The following is a 21,567-nucleotide window of genomic DNA, read 5'->3' on the forward strand; positions in this document are numbered from 1 at the left end:
TCGGCTAACTAGTTAACATCCAAATATCTGGATGTCTGATTGTACATGTGTTTAAAATTGAAATGTCAGCATCTCCATTGTAAGTTCTCCATCACTGTTAAAGGACATAGACCCCCAATTCCATCTCTTCAAAAATCAAGACACGTAGCAGTTACAGTATTCTGTACAGATGGCCTTGAGACAAGGATATTATTGTGTAGTAAAATCACATTACAGTAAGTGGACTGCATTGCAGATTGCCACGTGATGTGAGTGACTCCAATCCTTTTTTAAATGATGATCTTGAGAGCTTTATTGGGCATTAACCATTCAAACTGTTGAAAACATTTACTAACCATCAGATGTTTTATTTAACCTTCCACCTTACAACTGATTTTTCGCAAATAACTAAAAATTAAATATAAAGTAGATTGAGAAGTGCAAAGGATCTCTTATTTTAATTTTACTTGAGTACTTTTTGAATAAATTAATTGTAATCGTGAAAGAAAAAAATAATGTTTTAAATACTGCTAAGATCCACAACAGTTTCATTTCTCACCGGGTTGATAGTATCTTTTGCACTGCATGTATGGCATTTTGTTATGCTAAGTACTCTTGAGCAGTATAGGCATAAATGGTATCGCATTCAAACGTGCTTAATGTTTGCACAAGGCTGTTTTGATAGTTGCAGTTCAGTGCACTATAAATAGAACAATGTGGACCACTGCTAAACATTAAGCATCAGCTACAGTTGTATTTTTGAGGATTTGAAGTCGAATGCTACTGTGAAATTTTGCTGCCATGAAGATGGAAATAAGTAGATGATGCAAGTAAATGAAAATAAAATTTGCATACAAAAGCTGTAAATGTTAAAAATATGGATTTCTGAATCGGCGGAATGTATTGTTAAATTTTTAGAGAAATGTGCACTTCCATTTTGCTTCATCTGCTTCAAACTTAATTATACTAATGCCCTCCTTCTGACCTCCCATTCTAATGTAACATAAACTCCAGTTCATATAAAACACTGTCATCAGGTATGATGTTCCTCATGGTCAAATTGCCTGTTAAATATAAAGATAAGCCACTTTAGCAAAATTATGGGCAATGATAGCGCATTGAACAGCAGAGCAGACCATGGAATGTGAGAAAGAGGAGGTGTGTGAATGTGAGAAAGGGGGGGGGAGGTGTGTATATGAGTGTGTGTGTGTGGGGGGGGGGGGGGGGGGGGCGTGGGTGTGTGTGTGGGGGCGGTGTGTGTGTGTGTGAAACGGTGGGGGGACGTGTGTGTGTGAAACGGTGGGGGGGCGTGTGTGTGTGAAACGGTGTGGGGGCGTGTGTGTGTGAAACGGTGTGGGGGGCGTGTGTGTGGGGGTGTGTGTGTGCGAAACGGTGTGGGGGCGTGTGTGTGTGCGAAACGGTGTGGGGGCGTGTGTGTGCAGAACGGTGTGGGGGCGTGTGTGTGTGTGCGCAAAACGGTATGGGGGCGTGTGTGTGTGTGCAAAACGGTGTGGGGGCGTGTGTGTGTGCGAAACAGTGTGGGGGCGTGTGTGTGTGCGAAAGAGTGTGGGGGTGTGTGTGTGTGTGTGCGAAACAGTGTGGGGGCGTGTGTGTGTGTGCGAAAGAGTGTGGGGGCGTGTGTGTGTGTGCGAAACGGTGTGGGGGCGTGTGTGTGTGCGAAACGGTGTGGGGGCGTGTGTGTGTGTGCGAAACGGTGTGGGGGCGTGTGTGTGTGCGAAACAGTGTGGGGCGTGTGTGTGTGCGAAAGAGTGTGGGGGTGTGTGTGTGTGTGTGCGAAACAGTGTGGGGGCGTGTGTGTGTGTGTGCCAAAGAGTGTGGGGGCGTGTGTGTGTGTGTGCGAAACGGTGTGGGGGCGTGTGTGTGTGTGCGAAACGGTGTGGGGGCGTGTGTGTGTGTGCGAAACGGTGTGGGGGCGTGTGTGTGTGTGCGAAAGAGTGTGGGGGCGTGTGTGTGTGTGCGAAACGGTGTGGGGGCGTGTGTGTGTGTGCGAAAGAGTGTGGGGGCGTGTGTGTGTGCGAAACGGTGTGGGGGCGTGTGTGTGTGTGAAACGGTGTGGGGGCGTGTGTGTGTGCGAAAGAGTGTGGGGGCGTGTGTGTGCGCGAAACGGTGTGGGGGCGTGTGTGTGTGCGAAACGGTGTGGGGGCGTGGGTGGGGGGGCGATGTGCGTGTGGGTGGCGGGAGGGGGAGTGGGGATGGGGGGGGGGCAGTGCGTGCGTGTGGGGGTGGCATCCGTGGGCATGCAGCCATGGGGAGACAGTGCCTGTGTGATGGAGGGAGAGGTGCATCTGTCCGATAATTCCAGATGTTTTCATAATTGAATTCAAATTCCACCATCTGCCGTGGCCGGATTCGAACCCGGGTCCCCAGAACATTAGCTGAATTTCTGAATCTAGTGACAATACCGCTAGGTCATCGCCTCCCATAATTATATAAGAACAAAGAAAATTACAGCACAGGAATAGGCCCTTCGGCCCTCCAAGCCTGTCCCAGCCATGCTGCCTGACTGAACTAAAATCCCCAACTCTTCCGGGCACCATATCCCCCTATTCCCATCCTATTCATGTATTTGTCAGGACGCCTCTTAAAAGTCACTATTGTATCTGCTTCCACTGCTTCCACTACCTCCACTGGCAGCAAGTTCCAGGCACCCTTTGTGTAAAAAAACTTGTTTCGTACCTCTCCTTTAAACCGTGCCCCTCACACCTTAAACTTATGCCCCCTAGTAATTGACTCTTCCTCCCTGGGAACAAGCTTCTGACGATCCACACTGTCCATGCCCCTCATAATCTTGTAGACTTCTATCAAGTCTCCCCTCAACCTCTGTCGTTTCAGTGAGAACAAACCAAGTTTCTCCAACTTCTCCTCATACCTTATGTCCTCCATACCAGGCAACATCCTGGTAAATCTTTTCTGTACCCTCTCCAAAGCCTCCACATCCTTCTGGTAGTGTGGCGACCAGAATTGAACATTACATTCCAAGTGCAGCCTAACTAAGGTTCTATAAAGCTGCAACATGACTTGCCAATTTTTAAACCCAATACCCTGGCTGATGAAGGTAAGGTTTAGGGTTTTGAGGTATAAAACTCTTCTAATTAAAGTAAACGCCAAGGTCTGAATTTTTAATTTCTAACACTAGGATCCTTGCCTATGCTTGACCTACAAGGTGTGAATAATTAGTATTTATGAATCGAGTAGAATTTATTAAACAAGATGTTACGCATACTTAGGACGCAGCGAAGACAACATAGAAATTTTTCATTTCAAAAGATCCTAGGAATTCCTGGTGTTGTCAGCATAGGTGATGTCTCGCTTCTTTGTCTTTGAAGTGGTGTTGAACTGTGTCCAGAAGAAGCCATGTATTACTGTGGCAACAAGGATCGTGATTTCTCAACTTTTATCCCCCAGTCTCCCATTTCTCTTTCCTGTTTTGGTTATGGTCCAAATTCACTCCCATTGACCATAGGACAAAAATCAATTTTTGTCATCCCACCTTTGCAACAACCCCTGCTCTGTGGGTCATAAATCCCAGAAGTTTACATTCCATCACAAACAAATACACATTTCCTTCCAGATACAGAGAAGCCATAAATAAAGTCACATTATCTTGTCAACAGATCTTAACCCAGGCTCCACACTAAAACTATTAAAATCAATAGTTAAGACCACTTCCTTTCATAATATCAGAGAATAAAGGTTTCCCATCTGGTACAGATCAATTAAAGCAATGCATGGTTTGTTTAAACATAGCGTTAGCTTAAGTTTAGGCTGCTTTAGCTATTCCTACAAAATTACTTAAAACAAACAACTACTTGTATTGTGACCATTAAGACAGTTTCAGCTTAAGACTCAAAAAGCTTTGTCATAAAATAATAAAACATTTTTGTTTCTTCACAAACAACTATTTTCCTGTTTCCCACTACTTGGACTTAATTGTCCTAAAAAAGGCAAATCTGAATCACTTAATTTAAACTATGGTTACAGAATAAATTCATAGATATTACAGATGCTAAAAATGATCAATCTTACAATTAACATTTTTTAACTATGTTGATTTGCTTAAACATATCGACTATCTTTGCATAATTCCAGCTTTATGAATAGATACCAGCTTCAAATAAATTCATGCTCAATCGTAAGTGCTTTTACACCAATGACTTGCCTTCATATCAGCTCAATTTAACTAAGGAGAAAATAACCCAACTCATTTCATTGAAACATAACAAAAATTGAACAAAGGAGAAATGAAGTGTGGTGATCAAAAGCTCAGTCTGCAAAGTCGGTTTTAAATTCCTGGCTAACATCAGACAACGTGGTGTCTTTGCACAGAGAAAAACTTTTCTTCTTGCTTTTCTGTAATCAGTCTTTGCTTTTTAACTGGGTCCTACGATTGTATGCCAAACATGGTTAATTGTAGATTCTAGTTTTAGTAAACATGTAAACGATATGTAGTTTTAACAAGAATCAGTAGCAAATCATGTTGAATAATAAATTGCAAACCAAAGATATCCACTTAAAACAGACTGATGAATATGCAAGGAATAGAGGGATATGTACTAAGAGCAGGGAGAAGGGATTAGTTTAATTTGGTGTCATGTTCGGCACAACATCATGGACCGAAGGGCATGTTCCTATGCTGTACTGTTCTATGTTCTTGTCAACCCCCTTCTGTGCCATGTGATCTGTCTGCAATTTAGAAAGATTACCAATGCATTAAATGCACATTTAAGCTAGAAAATGGATAGCAATCTGTGGAGAAAGAAACAAAGTTTTCTGTTACCACTGATACTGTTTGACTTGTTGATTACTTGCAGAATTTTCTGTTTTTAATGTACTCTAAAGACTTCTTAATCAGGCCTCCCAAGTTATTAGCCATGGAACATGCCAGCAATTTTGCATTGTGTATCATCATATTGAGTGAATCATATTTGAGCAAACCAATTGGTTGAGGTGAGAATCACATTGACCAGACCAGGTATGAGCTAAAAGCTCTTTTTGTGAAAGCTATCAGTAGGCCAGATGAGTTTTTACAACAATCCAGCAGGTTTCATGATTTTCTGGTGCTAACTCACACATCTATTGAATTTAGTTTCACAGATTGTCGTTCTGGGTCTTGAACTCATGATAATTAACTTACTTATCTATTGCTATAAATACTGTTTCAGATTTTAAAAGCAGTTTTAGCAGCTGGAGGGTGTGTCAACCCCCGGAACAGATTGTTCATACTGAAGTCAAGACTTATCTGGAGTGAAAAGTCATTGACGTTATTTTTAAAATGAATACTTGAGGGCAGGGCTTTTGTGGGGCTTATCAGGGGAGCTGCTCCTTTTAATAGTTCATTGAACTTGGTCTTTCATTTTGTCAGTGCAAAGCAACCATGTATGAGTTGCAAGTGCATTGTGCTGCTTGTTAACTCGTTATTGGGGAGACTGATGTAGAATTTTCCATCTCATGATAAATAATTATACCATGGGAACTATATGTGGCTGCTAATTCTAAACAGATTGCTTTATTTATATTGCCATTGATTATTTTTGATTTATGCCTTTTCTTCCTCTAAACTATGGTCAGTTAAATTGCAATCAACCATTTTCAAAATTCCTTGGTTGATTGCACGTTTTCTTGGAGATAATTTAATGTTTGTAGCTATGTTCGTTTTAAATTTAAGCTTTTCGGAGTGAGTCACAGTCACCATTGATTTCCCTCGGGCCTGTGAATCTTTTTGTTGGATTAGCAGAATCATACAAATAGGCAAGCCTTGAGGTTTGTTCCTCACTCAATGTCACTGATGAGCAGTTCAGTAAAATCATTTGCTTCTATATATATTTGAATTAGTGAGGGGGAGAAAATAGCTAGACTTCCTGCTTCTGAACACTTTCCAGCAACCATTGTGCAAGATTGTGCATGTGTGCCTGCGTGAAGTGAATGAGGAGAAGTTTGGGCTTGGTTTGTGCAACTCCTCCCAGTTGAATACTTCCCCAAGATGTAGAATCAAGGCTGACAGAGAGCTACCAAAGAAGAACCATTCACCTTCCCACTTTGTGATTTGATCTATTTCTAACCTCAGAGCTTAAAAAAACCCTTCTCCCCGACTATGTAAAAATGTATCTATGCTTGCACCAATACACACTGTGTGTGCACAGAAAAAGGAACTTGCGTATACATGCATCTGCAGCTTCAAATATCTATGTCAGATTTAATATGGGCAGAAGGAAAGGTAGGTCTAAGAAACTAAAAGCTCTTGAAATTTTGAGATCTGAAACACAAAATGCCAAAATGCAAGACATCAAAACTTCGGCAAGAAATGTTTATCTGCCATTCTCTTTCAAACATTACATTTCTAGCAGTTCGTGTTTTCACCCAGTAAGAGGGAAGACCTATTTGTTTTCTGTGTATGGGGCTGACTATGATGATGAAATGGCTCTATCAGGAGGAAGTGGTTTCTCTGAATGCTCAAACCCTTCATTTTGGCTTAGGTGTGAATGAGCATAGAATCATAGAATCCTCCAGCACAGAAGGAGGCCATTCGGCCCATCAAGTCTACACAGAACACAATCCCACCCAGGCTCTACCCCCATAAACACATGCATTTACCCTAACTAGTCCCCCTGCCACTAAGGGACAATTTAGCATGGCCAATCCACCTAACCCGCACATCTTTGGACTGTGGGAGGAAACCGGAGCACTCAGAGGAAACCCACGCAGACACGGGGAGAATATGTAAACGCCACACAGACAGTGACCCATGCCAGGATTCGAATCCGGGACCCTGATGCTGTGAAGCAGCAGTGCTAACCACTGTGTCACTGTGCCGCATAAATAAGGTATTTTATTGAACAGTATTTTGTGTGGTTTGGTTGGACACAGTTGTTTCCATTTCTTGCTATAATTAAAATACAAAACCAAAAACCTTATTTCTTTCTTTTTCGCAGACTATATATCTTTATAGTTGTGAAAGATGTGTCTAAAGGCACAAAAAGTCTTAGAATTTGCCAACAATCGATATGATCAAATTTTAGCCCAAGTGAACACTTCAAAACAAACATTCAAATTCCAAACAAACCAAATAAAAACAAAATATGCATTCAGACAATTCAACTCCAAACTAATATCAAATCCTTGTACATTAAAGCTCTTATAGATAACAAATTGAGTTTTTGTTTTTATATATTTTGGCCATTCTGTAGCTGATGTCTTCATTGATTTTCACTTTTATAAAAAGGGGCACTTGGTGGTTAATTGAGTAACTGAACGTTCCGCCCTGTTCTGTGCAGCTGGGATGGAAACAGGATCAGTTTACTGGCCTGGATCAGAGAAGAAAAAATATCAGCCCGTGAACGTCTGCTAGAAATAAGTGCATGGATGTCTAATTAAACACAGGATCAGTCTTGGCCAACAGCTAGTTTTGAAGTTCACACACAAATAAAGGCCAAAGAGAGACGGCAGCAGAAAAAAAAACTGACACTTGTTAAAAGATACATGTGAAAGAGTAGCTCAGCAATCAGTAACTGTTTCAACTGTGAGGCAGATAACGCTGAATAAAAACTGGAAGATTTAGTAATTAAACAAAGGAGTTTGTTTAAAAATTCAGTAGCTAGATTTCTTTCACTGTCAGCAACTTGCAAGATTTTAAAATTGATTTCTAATAGCATAATTTGTAATGAAATATTACCATCCTTAACTAACAGAGCTACACTTCCACATTTTCCTAGAATCCTGTCCTTTCAAAATGTAACGTACCTTTCAATATTCAGGTTCTAGTCTTTGGCATCCTGCAGCCATTTCTCTGTGATGGCTATATTTATTACTATTTATTACTATTTGTGCTGTCAGTGAAAAGTTTTGTATCGAATAGTACGTTCATTCAGATTCAGAACTCGATTCAAATCAAATCGAATCTTTTGTTCTGTCTTTTTACTATTTTTGTAATCTCTTGCCATGTCTGCTGGTGCATTCTTAGGTTTGTACACCCTGTTCATTCCTGCCATGCTCAGATCATCATTTCCCTTATTTCAACTTTGCTCTCTTGCCTTGCCTTCTCTATTTAATTTATCACTTCATTCTGAATCTGATTCCTTACCTCCACTATTTATTTCAAAGCCCTATCATCCACCCTAGTTATTAACATTCATCAGAACACTTGTCCCAGCACAGTTCTGGTGAAGTTCACTTCTCAATCAATGCCGAATTACTTGGCCTTATCCAAGAAAGCTGTTAGGGAAGAAATTAGGTGCATTCCTATTCCTAAGTGCTATCCAGCAACCTTTGCTATGAAGCGTTTCACTTGTGGATGGCAGTTGGAGATGGCATTAGGTTTGGTTATGCTGCACTGGAGTACTCTCCAGTAGCAATCTGTCTAAACTCTCAGATGAAGAAAAAGAGTCATCGTCATAGTGTTTTATAGCACTAAGAAAGGCCCTTCGGCCCATCATGTCTGCACTGGACATCAAGCACCTATCAATTCAAATCCCATTTTCCAGCACTTGGGCAGTAGCCTTGTATGCTATGACATTTCAAGTGCTCACCTAAAAGCTTGTTATGCCTCTACCATCCTTTCAGGCAGTGAGTTGCAGATTCTCACCACCCTCTGGATGAAAAGGGTTTTCCACCAAACCCCTCTGAATCTCATGCCCCTTCCCTTAAATCTATGCCCCCTCCTTATTGACCTGTCTATTAAGGGGAAAGCTTCTCCCTATGAACCCTATACATGTCCCACATAGTTTTGTCCACATTCATGAGGTCCCCTCTCACCCTTCTCTGCTTGAAGGAGTACAGCACCAGCCATACCAGCTTCTCTTCATAGCTGAAATGCTCCAGCCCAAACAGCATCTGGTGAATCTGTTCTGCACCCTTTTTGCTGCAAACACATCCTTCCTATAGTGTAGTGAACAGAACTACACACACTACTCCAGCTGTTGCTTAATGTACGCTTTATACAGTTCCATTATAATCTCCCAGCTCCTATATTGTATGCTTCTTAACCTGGAGCCTTTGTAGGTCAATGAATGTAGGGGTGATAGGTGAACAAGACTTGGTGCAAGTAAAAACACACAGGCAGCAGAGTTTTAGATGACCTCAGGATGACGGAGTTTGAATGTGGTAGGCCTGCTGGGAGTGTGTTAGGATAGATAGTGTGTTAGGCTAGATGGCCTACTCCTGCTCCTATTTCTTATGTTCTTATGTTAAGTCTAGAGGTTGCAAAGGGATGGATGAGAATTTCAGCAGCTGATGAGCTGAGGCTGGGGTGGAGTGGGGCGATGTTACTCTGGTGGAAATGGGCAATCTTGGTCATGGTGTGGACATATGGTTGGAAGATCCTCTTGAGTTTAAATATTTCACCACGGTTGTAAATGATCTGGTTCGGCAGACAGTGGTCAAGGAGAGAGATGGAGTTTGTCGTGGGGACTAAAGATGATGGCTTCAGTCTTCCCAATGTTTAAATGGAGGTAACTTCTGTTCATCCAATACTAGATGTCAGACAAGGCAGGGCTATGTGTGACTTGGAAGGGAACTTGTGATGGTGTTCATGTACACCTGCTACACTGGTCCTTCTCAGTGGTGGATTGTGAGTTTGGGAAATTCTGTTAAAATTCTGGTCAAGTTGTAATGATATACACAACCTCTCCGTGCTTCTCTCTTTCTATCTCTCTCTCCCCATAGAGGCTAGTGTCTTGTATGGGTCAGGTTCTCTTCCCTGAAGGATATTAGTGAACCAGTTAGGTGTTTACAACTGGAATGACCAACTCCAATAACTGAATAATCATTTGAGAAAGCTGTCCTCTGGCACCAGAGGTACTATGTGCCAGCAACCATTTGCCAGAGGGAGAACTGGGAAAGAAAAAAATTAAAACAAGGATCAAAAAAGTACAAAACAACAATGGAGTTTCGTGAATCAAGTTATAATGAAGTTCACACTGGAGTGTTGTTCCAAGCCTTGCATCACAGTCAGGAGACAAGGTCGAGTAGCTTTACCACAAAATATCCCTCTATCAGTGAGCCTTATTATAATGATGGACCACACTTAAAGGCTTGACTACGAATCACATTTTTTGTGAATGTTTGTCATTGTTCAGTTGTTAGGGCTATGGCCACTTGCCATAACAGTAGGAGTCCTACTATCATACTTTTAAGATTGAAACATCAAAGGAAAAGCTGACTTTACCACCCTTTCCCTATTATTATACATCCAACATCAGTTCAGGAAGATTTCTTTTTACATTTTCATTTGCAAATTTTTAAGACAACGGACAATATTAATTCACTAAGTACAAATTGTATGTTGCCTTTTTCATGACCTCTGTGCAGTGCTCCGAAAGCTTATGGTATTTGCTACCAAATAAACCTATTGGACTTTAACCTGGTGTTGTGAGACTTCTTACTGTGTTTACCCCAGTCCAACGCCGGCATCTCCACATCATGATTCCCAAATGTGTTGCAGCTAATCACGTACTTTTTGAAGTGTAGTCATTGTTGTAATGCAGGTTATAATGAAAGTGATGTGAATTCTGCTATTTCAAAATACAATCATAAATGGTATAGCCTGGGCAAAAGAAACAGCAATATGAAAACTAAATTTTCATCATTGAAACATAACCACAAAAGAAATGCTTAAAACAAATAGACAAGGAAGTAACATCTTCTCTTGTGCATTAGAACTAGATAGTTACCAGTTCTATTGGTGCCCTAAAGGCTGTCAATATTCAAAGGACACACTTGTAAATAATTATGAATCAGGCTGAGAAGGTAAATTATCTTTTCTCATAGGCTTTTGAAATATATATTTACACATATCAGTAATTTGTATTTAAATGTAGAGGGCATGGTGATAAAGTTTTCAAGTGATATGGAATTGCTGTATGGTGGAAGGAGAAAGTTGTTGACTGCACAAAGGTATTGATGGACTGCTTAGGTGGCCAAAAAATGTTGGAAGTGAAATTCAATCCAGCCAAGTGTGCAGAAATGCATTTGGGGAGGACAAACAAGGCAAGGGAATGCACAAATTAATAGCAGGATTCTGAGAAGTTTAGAAGAACAGTGGGACCATAGTGTGAATGTCCACAAATCCCTGAAGGAAACAGGACAAGTAGATAAGGCAGGTCATACAGGATACTTACCGTTATTGGTTGAGGCATAGAATATAAGGGTAAGGAGGCTATGAGAGAACTGTATAAAATACGAGTCAGGCCACAGCTGGAATACTGCAAACAAGATTGGATAGTTTGGGGTTGTTTGCTTTGGAACAGGAAAGGCTGAGGACAGATTTAAGTGATGTGTAGAAAACTATGAGGGACTTATTTTCATTGCAGAGATTCCAATAGTGAGGGGGCATAGATTTAAAATAATGGGTGAAAGGATTAGAAGGGGTTGAGTAATTTATTTCACCTTGAGGGTGCTGGCATGTAGAATTCTAGAGTAGTGGTCGAGACAGAAGCCCTTGTCATATTTTAATAAAAACACTTGGATATATGATTAAGGTGCCGTAACCTACAGGGCTATGGATCAAAGGTTGAAAGGTGGGATCAGGGTGGATAGCTCTCTTTCAGCTGGCATGACATGATGGGCTGACTGGTCTTATTCAGTACCGCAAATCTTTCTATGTTTCTAAAAGCAGCTTGTCTCCAGAAATGAACAACTTACTGCAAGAGGGTAAAGCCAAAATCAAGTCTACATTCAGTGAAGTTTTCACCTTATTGTTTGTTAGTGGTGAATCAACTGCATAATCTTTGTGTTCGATATCAGTCTAAAAGATAGGTGCCATGGTGGCTTGTCGCTGCCCTGTTCTATGAAACCCAGTTATGTTTGATTTTGCATGTAGAAACTTCAACTAGGCATTGCTTAAGAGTTTTCTCAGGATGCCCCGAGTCTTTGCAAAACATATGAACACTTCCTCCATGGAGATGCATCACACTTAAATATAATTCCCAGCCTTCAGCTTGTTGGTACTATAAATATTCCTTCTGATTTGTTTTGATAGCTATTTCCCCAAAAAAAGTCATGAATCGAGAAATGTACAATATGGAAATGTGTAGATTTGTCACTTATTAGCAAATATTTGGATGTTTTTCTTTCAACTATAAAACTAATGTCCTAGGCTATTCCTCCACTTGTTGGATTTTGCTGAAAAGCTAATTGAGGTTAGGAACTCACCAACATTTAAAAAATAGAATATATTTCAGATTTGCAATCTACAATCATTGGAGATTTACAGATAAACTTACGTGAAAACTAATAAATTAAAGATTTAATAGTGAAAAATGGCTTTAATTTCTTTGTACTTTTAGAATATCAGAAAATGCAATTAGTTACAAAAAGCTGCAAAAAAAATTGCAAGCGTTTGTGCTGTAGATTTGACGAGATTATTTAAAAATAGATTTTTAAAAATGAATTTTTCCATCTGATATTCTCCTGAAAAGAGAGTGCAGCTTTGAATCACAGAGGGAGTTTTAAGTTATCCATTGGTTACGTGTCACTGCTCACTTGGAACCAGAATGATTTTTTACAGAAAGATTAATGTGTGTTGGTTCTCTTTCAGCATTTCCAAGAAGGGAGAAGGGCACAGCAGCATATAGAAAGCTGTTGGAAACAACTTGAGGCAGTAAGTCTGATCACATTTCACATTTAGTGCATACCAAGACATTTGCTGTCTTGGTTACTAAGCGTTCTATCACTCCTGATTGTTACCAAGAATTAACTTGTTTTATGCCACTGTCTTCAGAGTTAGATTTAAAATTAACTTAATTATATACGATGGTTTTCATCATTCTGGTCAGAGCATTCTATGTTCACAAACTTGAGCTGCCTAGATTGCCATAACATCTTTTTATTCCTGTTAAAGATTATGGGCAAATCATTTTGGTGCAGACTTTCAGTTCTTGTATGGAAATCGGTTTCCATATAGCAACCTCATTTTTGTAATGGAATTGATGTCTAATATAATTGATTTTACCCAGAAACCTAGAATCCTTTATTGCCTAATTTTGTCTGTAATGTTTTAGTGGTGGTGAGATATTGAAGAGGGGACAGGGTGGGTGAAAGAATGTGTCACGACAACTAAAGTAACATGAAGTAAAGTGAATGTAAAAGTTTATGTTGCCCCAGCAACTCGGACTCCTTGACTCAGTTGGCTGGGTGCCTGGTGTGGATCAGATTGGTGTCAACAACATGGTTCAATCCATGTTCCGGCTGGGGTGAATTCAGGAGTTGCCCTACCTGTGGTAGACAGAAACGTAGAAACTACAAGTAGGAGTAGGCCATTCGGCCCTTTGAGTCTGCTCCGCCATTCATTTTGACCATGGCTGATCGTTGAATTCAATATCCTGATCCCACTTCCCCCCCATATCCCTTGATCCCTTTAGCCCCAAGTGCTATATCTTAATTTCTTCCAAAATCACACAACGTTTTGGCCTCAACTACTTTCTGTGGTAATGAATTCTGCACATTCATCACCCTCTGGATGAAGAAATTTCCCCTCCCCTCAGTTCCAAAAGCTTTACCCCATATCCTCAAACCACAACCCCTGGTTCTGGACTCCCCCACCATTGGGAACATTCTATCTGAATCTACTCGGTCTAATCCTGTTAGAATTTTGTAAGTTTCGATGAGACCCCCCTCTCACTCTTCTAAACTCCAGTGAATATTATCCTAATCGACTTAGTCTTGCCTCATATGACAGACCTGCCATCCCAAGAATCAGTCTGGTAAATTTTCACTGTACTCCCTTCCTCAGATAAGGACACCAAACTGCACATCATGCTTGAGGTGCAGGTGTTTACAATTGCAGTAAAACATACCTATTCCTATACTCAAATCCTCTTGCTATGAAGGCCAACATACCTTTTGCCTTCTTTACTGCCTGCTCTATTTATGAACTTACTTTACGCGTTTGATGTATGAGGACACCAAGATCTCGTTGAGTATCCACCTCTCTCAATTTACACGTATTGAAGTAATAATCTGTCTTCCTATTATTGCTACCAAAGTGGATATCCTCGCATTTATCCACGTTATATTGCAAATTGTGGCATTGTTGGTTGAACCTACCTTGGGCAGTGAACTCAATAAGAAATAAATAAAAATCAAGAAATCTAGACTCTCAATGCAGATTAAAGACTTTTCTGTTCTCTACCCCAAATTAACTGTTATCCTGTAAGACTGGTAAAAGTACTCTGTGGTATGCATAGCGGAAAATGTTTCCAATTTAAATTGTTAGCAGTAAAAGATATACATTTATTAAAAGCTGGCAGAGCTGTACTAAACTTGGATTGCCCCTTTTAATTCTCTTCATTCTAAATTCTGTTCTCTGATAGAGCAAAAGGAGGTTTGAGAGAGATTGTAAAGAAGCAGAACGAGCTCAATTCCATTTTGAGAAAATGGATAATGACTTCAACGTAACAAAGGCTGATGTGGAGAAGGTATGTTGAAAGTAGCTAATGAACAGTTCAAAGTTTCTGTCACATGTCCAGTCACCTGCCCTGTGTTTGAGGTATTGTTTCAACATGACAAATTTTACTTTTTTAAAAGCAAAAGTAATTTTGGCGAAAATGCCCTCATTATTTGTGACAAGTGGCAGATAAGATGTACTTTGTCAAATAGCGAAAATGCCCTCATTATTTGTGACAAGTGGCAGATAAGATGTACTTTGTCAACGTTACTTACTGCTCATTTTTTTCAAGGCAGCCCTACATTGGCTAGTGGTGGTGGGTGGGTGGGTGGGGGGGGGGGGGGGGGTTGTCTTCAGTGGGGCCAGAATATTTGAACTTCAAAGATCAAAGAACCTAATCATTATTTTTTATAGAACATATTTTCATAAAAAATGTGTAATGGGTAGTTTGTGCTTTGACTAGTTTCTGGAATTTACTGAAATAAAATTCAAAGTGAAGGTAACATAAGAATTAAGAATGGAGGAATTGGTAAGAGGCAGATGTGGCAACAGTCCAGCATTACAAGAATGAATGCAGCATGTGCCACAGTACAAAAGAAGCAATTTATCTCGAATAAATGTTCAGACTGCATACGCTTGTTTTTTTTTGACTGGCAGGCAATGTGTGAGCCTTAGCCTGAAGATTGCAAATTATCCAGAATAAATAGTCTGTGCAGTTGGCCAAAGTGGTGTTTTTATAGATTGTACACGTCTGCTTTTCACCTTATAAAATTTGGGGCAATTCTTTGTTTCTGGAGAAGAAACAGTCTGACCCAGTCTAGACGGATTACACCTGCAAAGTCAATCATATATGCTTCTATATTGCCCAGGACAAATTTCTGGGGGAAATTTGATCCCCATTCTCATATTATTTCAAGAAAGATTAAGTTTGATTAGTTATAAGGTTAAAGTTGATGAGTCGTGTTTCACTAAAATAATTTTATGTTCCTCAACAACTGTGTTGTTTCCTGAACAGTTTTTGTTTTCATAGAATCCCTACAGTGCAGAAGAGGCCATTTCACGCATTAGGTCTGCACCGCCTCTTTGAGAGAGTATCTGAACCAGGCCCTCTCCCCTGTCCTAGCCCTGAAGCCCCACACATTTACCAATGGCTAATCTATCTAACCTGCACATCTTGGGACAGTAAAGGGCAATTTACTGTGGCTAATTCACCTAACCTCACATCTTTGGACTTGCTTGCCTGTCTATCTACTTTCCTTTTATCTTTTGTTACTCAGCTTTCCCATTTGCACCTCGGAGAGCTACTGGTGTGAATCAAACTTGGCTCACTTCGAGGAAGGAATAGTAGTTATGTATGGGACTACATCTGAGTGAAAATGGTGATTAGCAAAAATATGAATGGGAGTCGACACTTGGATCATTTATGCACAACATAAGCAATAATTTGGAAACAAAATCCAGAATCAAAGCTATCTTAAAATTGTTGTTATAGCCCAAGAGTAGAAACAAATAACAGTGAGCAAGTAGACTAAATACAGAGAACTCAAAAAGCATTCACTCCACATTACTTCTCCTTTTGTCCCATTTATTACTTTGACACAAATCCAGATGTCACAACGTTCCTTGGCTCTATTTCGAAGAAGAGCAAGTGATTTATCCCTGGTGTCATGGCCAATATTCATCCCTCATTCAACATCACAAAAATAGATTATCTAGTGATTATCACTTTACTGTTTGTGGGAGTTGCTGTGTGCAAAAGTGACTATACTTCAAAAGTACTTAATTGACTTTAAACTGATTTGAGACATTGAGTGATCATGAAAAGTGCTTTAAGTCTTTCTCCTTCATGTTGAAGTTGGCGAGAGGTGTCTAGAAAGACATCAAAGGATGTTTAGGTTGATGAATCAAGAAAGCTCTTTGACCACCAGAAGTTGATAGATTACAGGTGATGTAGAAGAAGCATTGTCGAACTCTGACTCATACTAATGCATCAAATATCTCAAAACTTGAACCAGTGTCTTTATGGTAAATATGTTTATGTCAGACAGATGTGTTTCTGGTACTGATTTACATATCTCTGTAGGAGTTCAAAGAAACCTATAGTGCAGAAGGAGGCCGTTTAGCCCATCGAGTCTGCACCACCTCTGACAGAGCATCTTACTCAGACCCTATCCTTGTCTTAACCCTGCTAATCCTCCTAACCAACATATCTTGGGACACTAAGGGGCAATTTAGCATGGCCAGTCAACCTAATCCGCATTTCTTTGGACCGTGGGAGAAAACTGGAGCACGCGGAGGAAACCCACGCATACACGCGGAGACTGCAAACTCCACTGAGTCACCCAAGGCCAGAATTGAGCCCTGGTCCCTGGTACTGTGAGGTAGCAGTGCTAACCACTGTGCAACCATGTCGCCCTGAGAATTGCAGTAATCCATGTACCTGAATACTCAGGTACTCTTGTACTTAGATTCTTGTAACTCTTTTGCCAGTGCTATAAATTTAACCACAGTTCTATACTTTGACTCAGTAGAGCAATAAATGTGTCCTGACTGTCCTCAAGTATTGCTATGTAATTTCTTGATACGTAGCTGTTTGAAGAATAACAAATGTTTTCATTATTGAGAAATAGAGAGCTTTTCCATGAGTTAGCAACATAGGGGAGTGCAGGACTGGCAAAAGCTGCACCCATCCTGATTCCCAAATATTAACACCCCCTAATCACTCCTCCTTTTAAATATGTAACTAATTCTTCTTTAAACATTTCAGACAATCTGCCTCCACTGCCAGTCTGTTTCACATTCACTGTCCTCTTAAAGTGATTAAATTTTGTTTGTCTTATGCACATGCTTTTATAAATTTAAGACTGTCTACTGTTTTTAGAGCCTGTGATAATAGCAAATGTTTTATTGAGATTAAATTAATCTAATTTATAAAGATTTTAAATTATACTTCCCATTCCTTCTCCAGAGTAAACAGTTTTAGGCTCTTTGACTTGTCCTCTGAACTCTGATGCTTAAATTGAGTATCAGTTTGGTTGTCATCTCCTGCCATGCCTGAATATGCCATCTGCAGTTTGGTGACCAGATTTGTAAACAGCATTACAGTTATGGCTGCAATAACTATACCAATGCCTTACACAGGATCATTGTCCTCTGCTGAAATTTCTGCTGTATCCTTCTATATGCATTCTCATGGTCCAGTTAGCTGTTGGTTCTTTTGAATGATCTACAGTCCCTTCCCTGTGTTGTGTCCAATCACCGAGAACCATTTTGATTGTTACAGTTCATTTCTCTTGCCTGTATCCCCTTGCTTTTGTACTACTTATCAGCTCATCTTGCCTTTATTTAGTCTGTCCTTCGAATTGCTCGAATTCTACTTCCCCGAATTCTACTTCCCTCCAATTTGGTGTCCTCTATAAACTAACTTTATTTCTGTCCCAATTTCAAATAAATTTTAATCATTGTAAATAGAAATAATCTTAGCATGTTGATGCAGTTCCATTCACAACCACTTTCCCTATTTTTTTCAAGAGTCGTGGACTGCATGAGGTGAAAATCTGAAATAAAACCAAGAAATGCAGGACATATTTCACAGATCTGTGAAGGGAACACAGTTAACGTTTCAAGTTGGCGACACCTTGTCAAATCTGCTACTTTGTTATAACTTCCCTAGCCTCATAGGATCCCTACAGTGCAGAAGAGGCCATTTAGCCCATCGAGTCTGAACTAGCTCTCTTACCCAGACTTTCTCCCCCACCCTATCCTTGTAACCCCACACATTTTGCATGGCTAATGCAACTAACTTACACTTCTTTGGACACTCAGTGGCAATTATACAATGCACAATCCACTTAACCTGTACACCTTTAGACTGTGGGATGAAACCGGAGCACCTGTAGGAAACCCACGCAGACATCGGGAGAAATTGCAAACTCCACACAGAGAGTCACCCAAGACCGGAATTGAATCTAGGTCCCTGGAGCTGTGAGGCCTCAGTGCTAACCACTGTGCCACCCCTAATGACTGTTATCTGAAATGATGATCTGTTTTAGAGTTTTAAGTTTAATTTTATTTATTTGTGTCACAAGTAGGCTTACATTAACACTGCAATGAAGTTACTGTGAAAATCTCCTAGTCGTCACACTCTGGCACCTGTTTGGGTAGACTGAGGGAGAATTTAGCATGTCAAATGCACCTAACCAGTATGTCTTTTGAACTGTGGGAGGAAACTGGAGCACCTGGAGGAAACCCACGCAGACGGGAGGACGTGCAGACTCCACACAGTCAGTGACCCAAGCTGGGAATTGAACCAGGGTTCCTGGCGCTGTGAGGCTGCAGTGCTAACCACTGTGCCACTGCGCTTTGGGGTCAGTGAAAGGGCCATTTCCTGTGTCTGAGGATTGAATTTTGAAGATCCACTCCAGGACTTGAGCAATTGCTGATATTTCAGTGTGGTACTGTGGGAGTGGTGTATTGATGGAAATAATGTATTTTAAAAGAGATACCAGCCTACTCTGTAAAAGATTCTGTCACCTTATTTGAAGAAGACAGCTGTTTTCTCTTGGCCAACATTTATCGCTTAAGCAAAACAGATAAACCAGTCATGCAATTATTTGATGTTAGTTGCTATGCATTTGTCCATAAAACAATGATAGCCATAACTGCCTCAGAGTGGCAATCAGTGGCGGATTGCCACTCCATACCAACCTACCTATGCTAAAATTCTTAAGCTCCTGTCTTGCCCAATCTTCCCAGCTCAGGCAGCGTGAGAATTAAGCAGCGCAGCGGGTTCCCGGCTCTAGTGGTGAAGTGTAAAAGAAACGGAGCAAAGGAGGACACGCTCCTTTTAACGGCAATAGCTCCCGTAAAGCAGGTGACCCATTGAAAATACTAGGCCAGCGAGAAGGTAAATGTCTAAGGTTCATGGATGGGATGTCGAGGGTGGAGATTTGGCCATTGTGAAGGGGGTACGCATGGTGGTACTGTGGTTAGCACTGCTGCCTCATAGCGCCAGGGACCGAGTTTGATTCCCGGTTTGGGTCACCGTGCGGAGTCTGCACGTTATCCCAGTGTCTGTGTGGGTTTCCTCCGGGTGCTCCGGTTTCCTGCCACAGTCCAAAAGACGTGCTGGTTAGGTGTATTGGCCATGCTAAATTCTCCCTCAGTGTACCGGGACAGCCACCAAAATGTGGTGACTCGGGGATTTTCACAGTAACTTAATTGCAGTGTTAATTAAGCCTATTTGTGACACTAAAATAAACTTAAAAACATGGGTGTTTAGATGCTTAATTGATGTAGCAGTTCCCAGCACAGGACAGTTATCCAGGGCAAGTTAGCGCTTCTGGACAACTGCCAGGTAAACCCTTACCTGTGAAATTCTGAGGGTTTCCCAGGATATCTTTGGGTACACTGCAAAACCGATGCTGGGGAGCCAGGAAGCTACAGGCCAATGACTAGATTTGTACAAAACTGGTTTAGGTTTGTTTTTGTAATTAAAAAGGGGGAGAACAGGAAAAGGTACTTGACTGGGGAAAAGGAACTTTCAACAAGAAATAAAAAAAGAACAGTTCATAAATTTCAAATAAAAATTAGTAGATAAGGCAGCAAAACAATAAGAATAATCAGATACGCGTACAAAATTAAGGATTTGCAGCAAAATTTAAGTTTCTCAACTGAATTTTTAAAAAGTAATTAAAATGAAACTTAACCTTAAAAAAGACATGTAATTCATTTAGGGCGAATACAAAGATTAAATTAAATAGAATAGATAACTAAAGAAGGAATCCCAGAGTTTTAAGCAGGTACATGGAGTACAAAATTTAAAAAAAATACAAATCTCTGGTTCGGGTGAAATTGGAATATTTTGCCCAGTTTTCGGCTCCTTTGTTTAGAAATGATCTCAAGGCTGTAAATAGTGTTCAAAAGTGATTTATGAAAATTAGACCAATAATGAGAGGCTCTGATAATTAGAAGCAATTGGAGAAACTGGACTCTGTAAAGCAGTGAAATGTAACCAAAGTAGTGCATCAGTTATGTCAGTGTATGGAGCATCGAGTGAGTTTGAAAGGGTTATCATAATGCATGGAATGTGGAACAACATTACAAAACACTGAGGATAGTGTTTGATGAATGCACATGTCTAGAATGTCTCATACATGCTGTCTCTCAAATAATGCCTTTATTTTGTGCTGAGCTCCACGTGACCATACCCACAAAAATGTCGAGCTAACTTAGAATTAGAGAGTATTTCTGTGAATGTGCACAAATTGTATTTAATAGTTTAGGTTTACACACATTCTTTTAAGAATTTACAGATTTGTAGCTATGTTCACAATATTTAACTCCTAAGAACTACATTATCAGCCAAGGAAATTGAATGAAACCTAAATCTAGACGTAACATACCCAAGTGCTAAAGACTCCTTATGCAGGTTATATTTCCAGTTCTTGCCAAACACTGCCTGAAAAATAATAGATTATATTTTTTTAAAGTGCAAAAGTATTAAAAATTTTGAAGCTATTAAAACTAACATTTAGTATTTGTTAGGCAGATTTACAAGTAAACTACTGCTAAATGTTTATCTGTTAATATTGTGTACTTTTAAAATTTGAAGTGCAACAATGTTTTAAATAAAATAGTAATTTCTAACAATCAACTCTTTGAAATATTTACAGACCGTTGGGCTCATAGCATTTGTTTTACTATTAGTATTCTGTAACCAGTGCAGTATAAAATATTTGTTGAAAATTTCACCAATTTGAAGAAAAATGGGATCATGTTCCAGCATCACCAAGAGATTGTTCCTCCTACAAATTGATTTTAAGATTAGAGTTACCCATGGGACCACTTGATCATCTTCGTCAAACTTTATCAGTAAGGAAGTCTTAACAATGCACTTGTAAAATTGTAGTATGATCAGACAACATCATGTGCAAAGGAAAATTGTGTTTGACAGATTTGAGCTTTATAAAGATGTAGCTAATAGAGTACGTAAAGGGGAACCAGTAGATGTAATATACTTAGATTTCCAAAAGGCATTCAAGAAGGTGCCACACAAAAGGCTAATACACAAGATAAAAACTCATGAAGTTGGGAAAGAAGATTGGTTAACTGACATGAAGAAGAGAGTAGGGATAAACAGGAAACTTCCAAGGTGACATTATGTGGTTTGTGAGGTCCACAAGAATTTG

At 40.0% G+C, this 21,567-nt stretch overlaps 1 protein-coding gene across 14 annotated transcripts in view; it reads left to right on the top strand.

Annotated features, from left to right (window-relative positions):
* Positions 1-21,567, top strand: part of fnbp1b (formin binding protein 1b) — a 253,838-nt gene that overhangs the window by 119,444 nt on the left and 112,827 nt on the right. For all 14 annotated transcript variants that reach the window (XM_078226346.1, XM_078226353.1, XM_078226350.1 and 11 more), the window contains 2 exons: positions 12,530-12,592; positions 14,304-14,408. In XM_078226346.1, coding sequence (XP_078082472.1) covers positions 12,530-12,592; positions 14,304-14,408 — 168 coding nt within the window. The remainder of the gene's footprint in view (positions 1-12,529; positions 12,593-14,303; positions 14,409-21,567) is intronic.

Source organism: Mustelus asterias, chromosome 13 (assembly GCF_964213995.1).
Source record: "Mustelus asterias chromosome 13, sMusAst1.hap1.1, whole genome shotgun sequence".
In the NCBI taxonomy this organism is placed as follows: domain Eukaryota; kingdom Metazoa; phylum Chordata; class Chondrichthyes; order Carcharhiniformes; family Triakidae; genus Mustelus; species Mustelus asterias.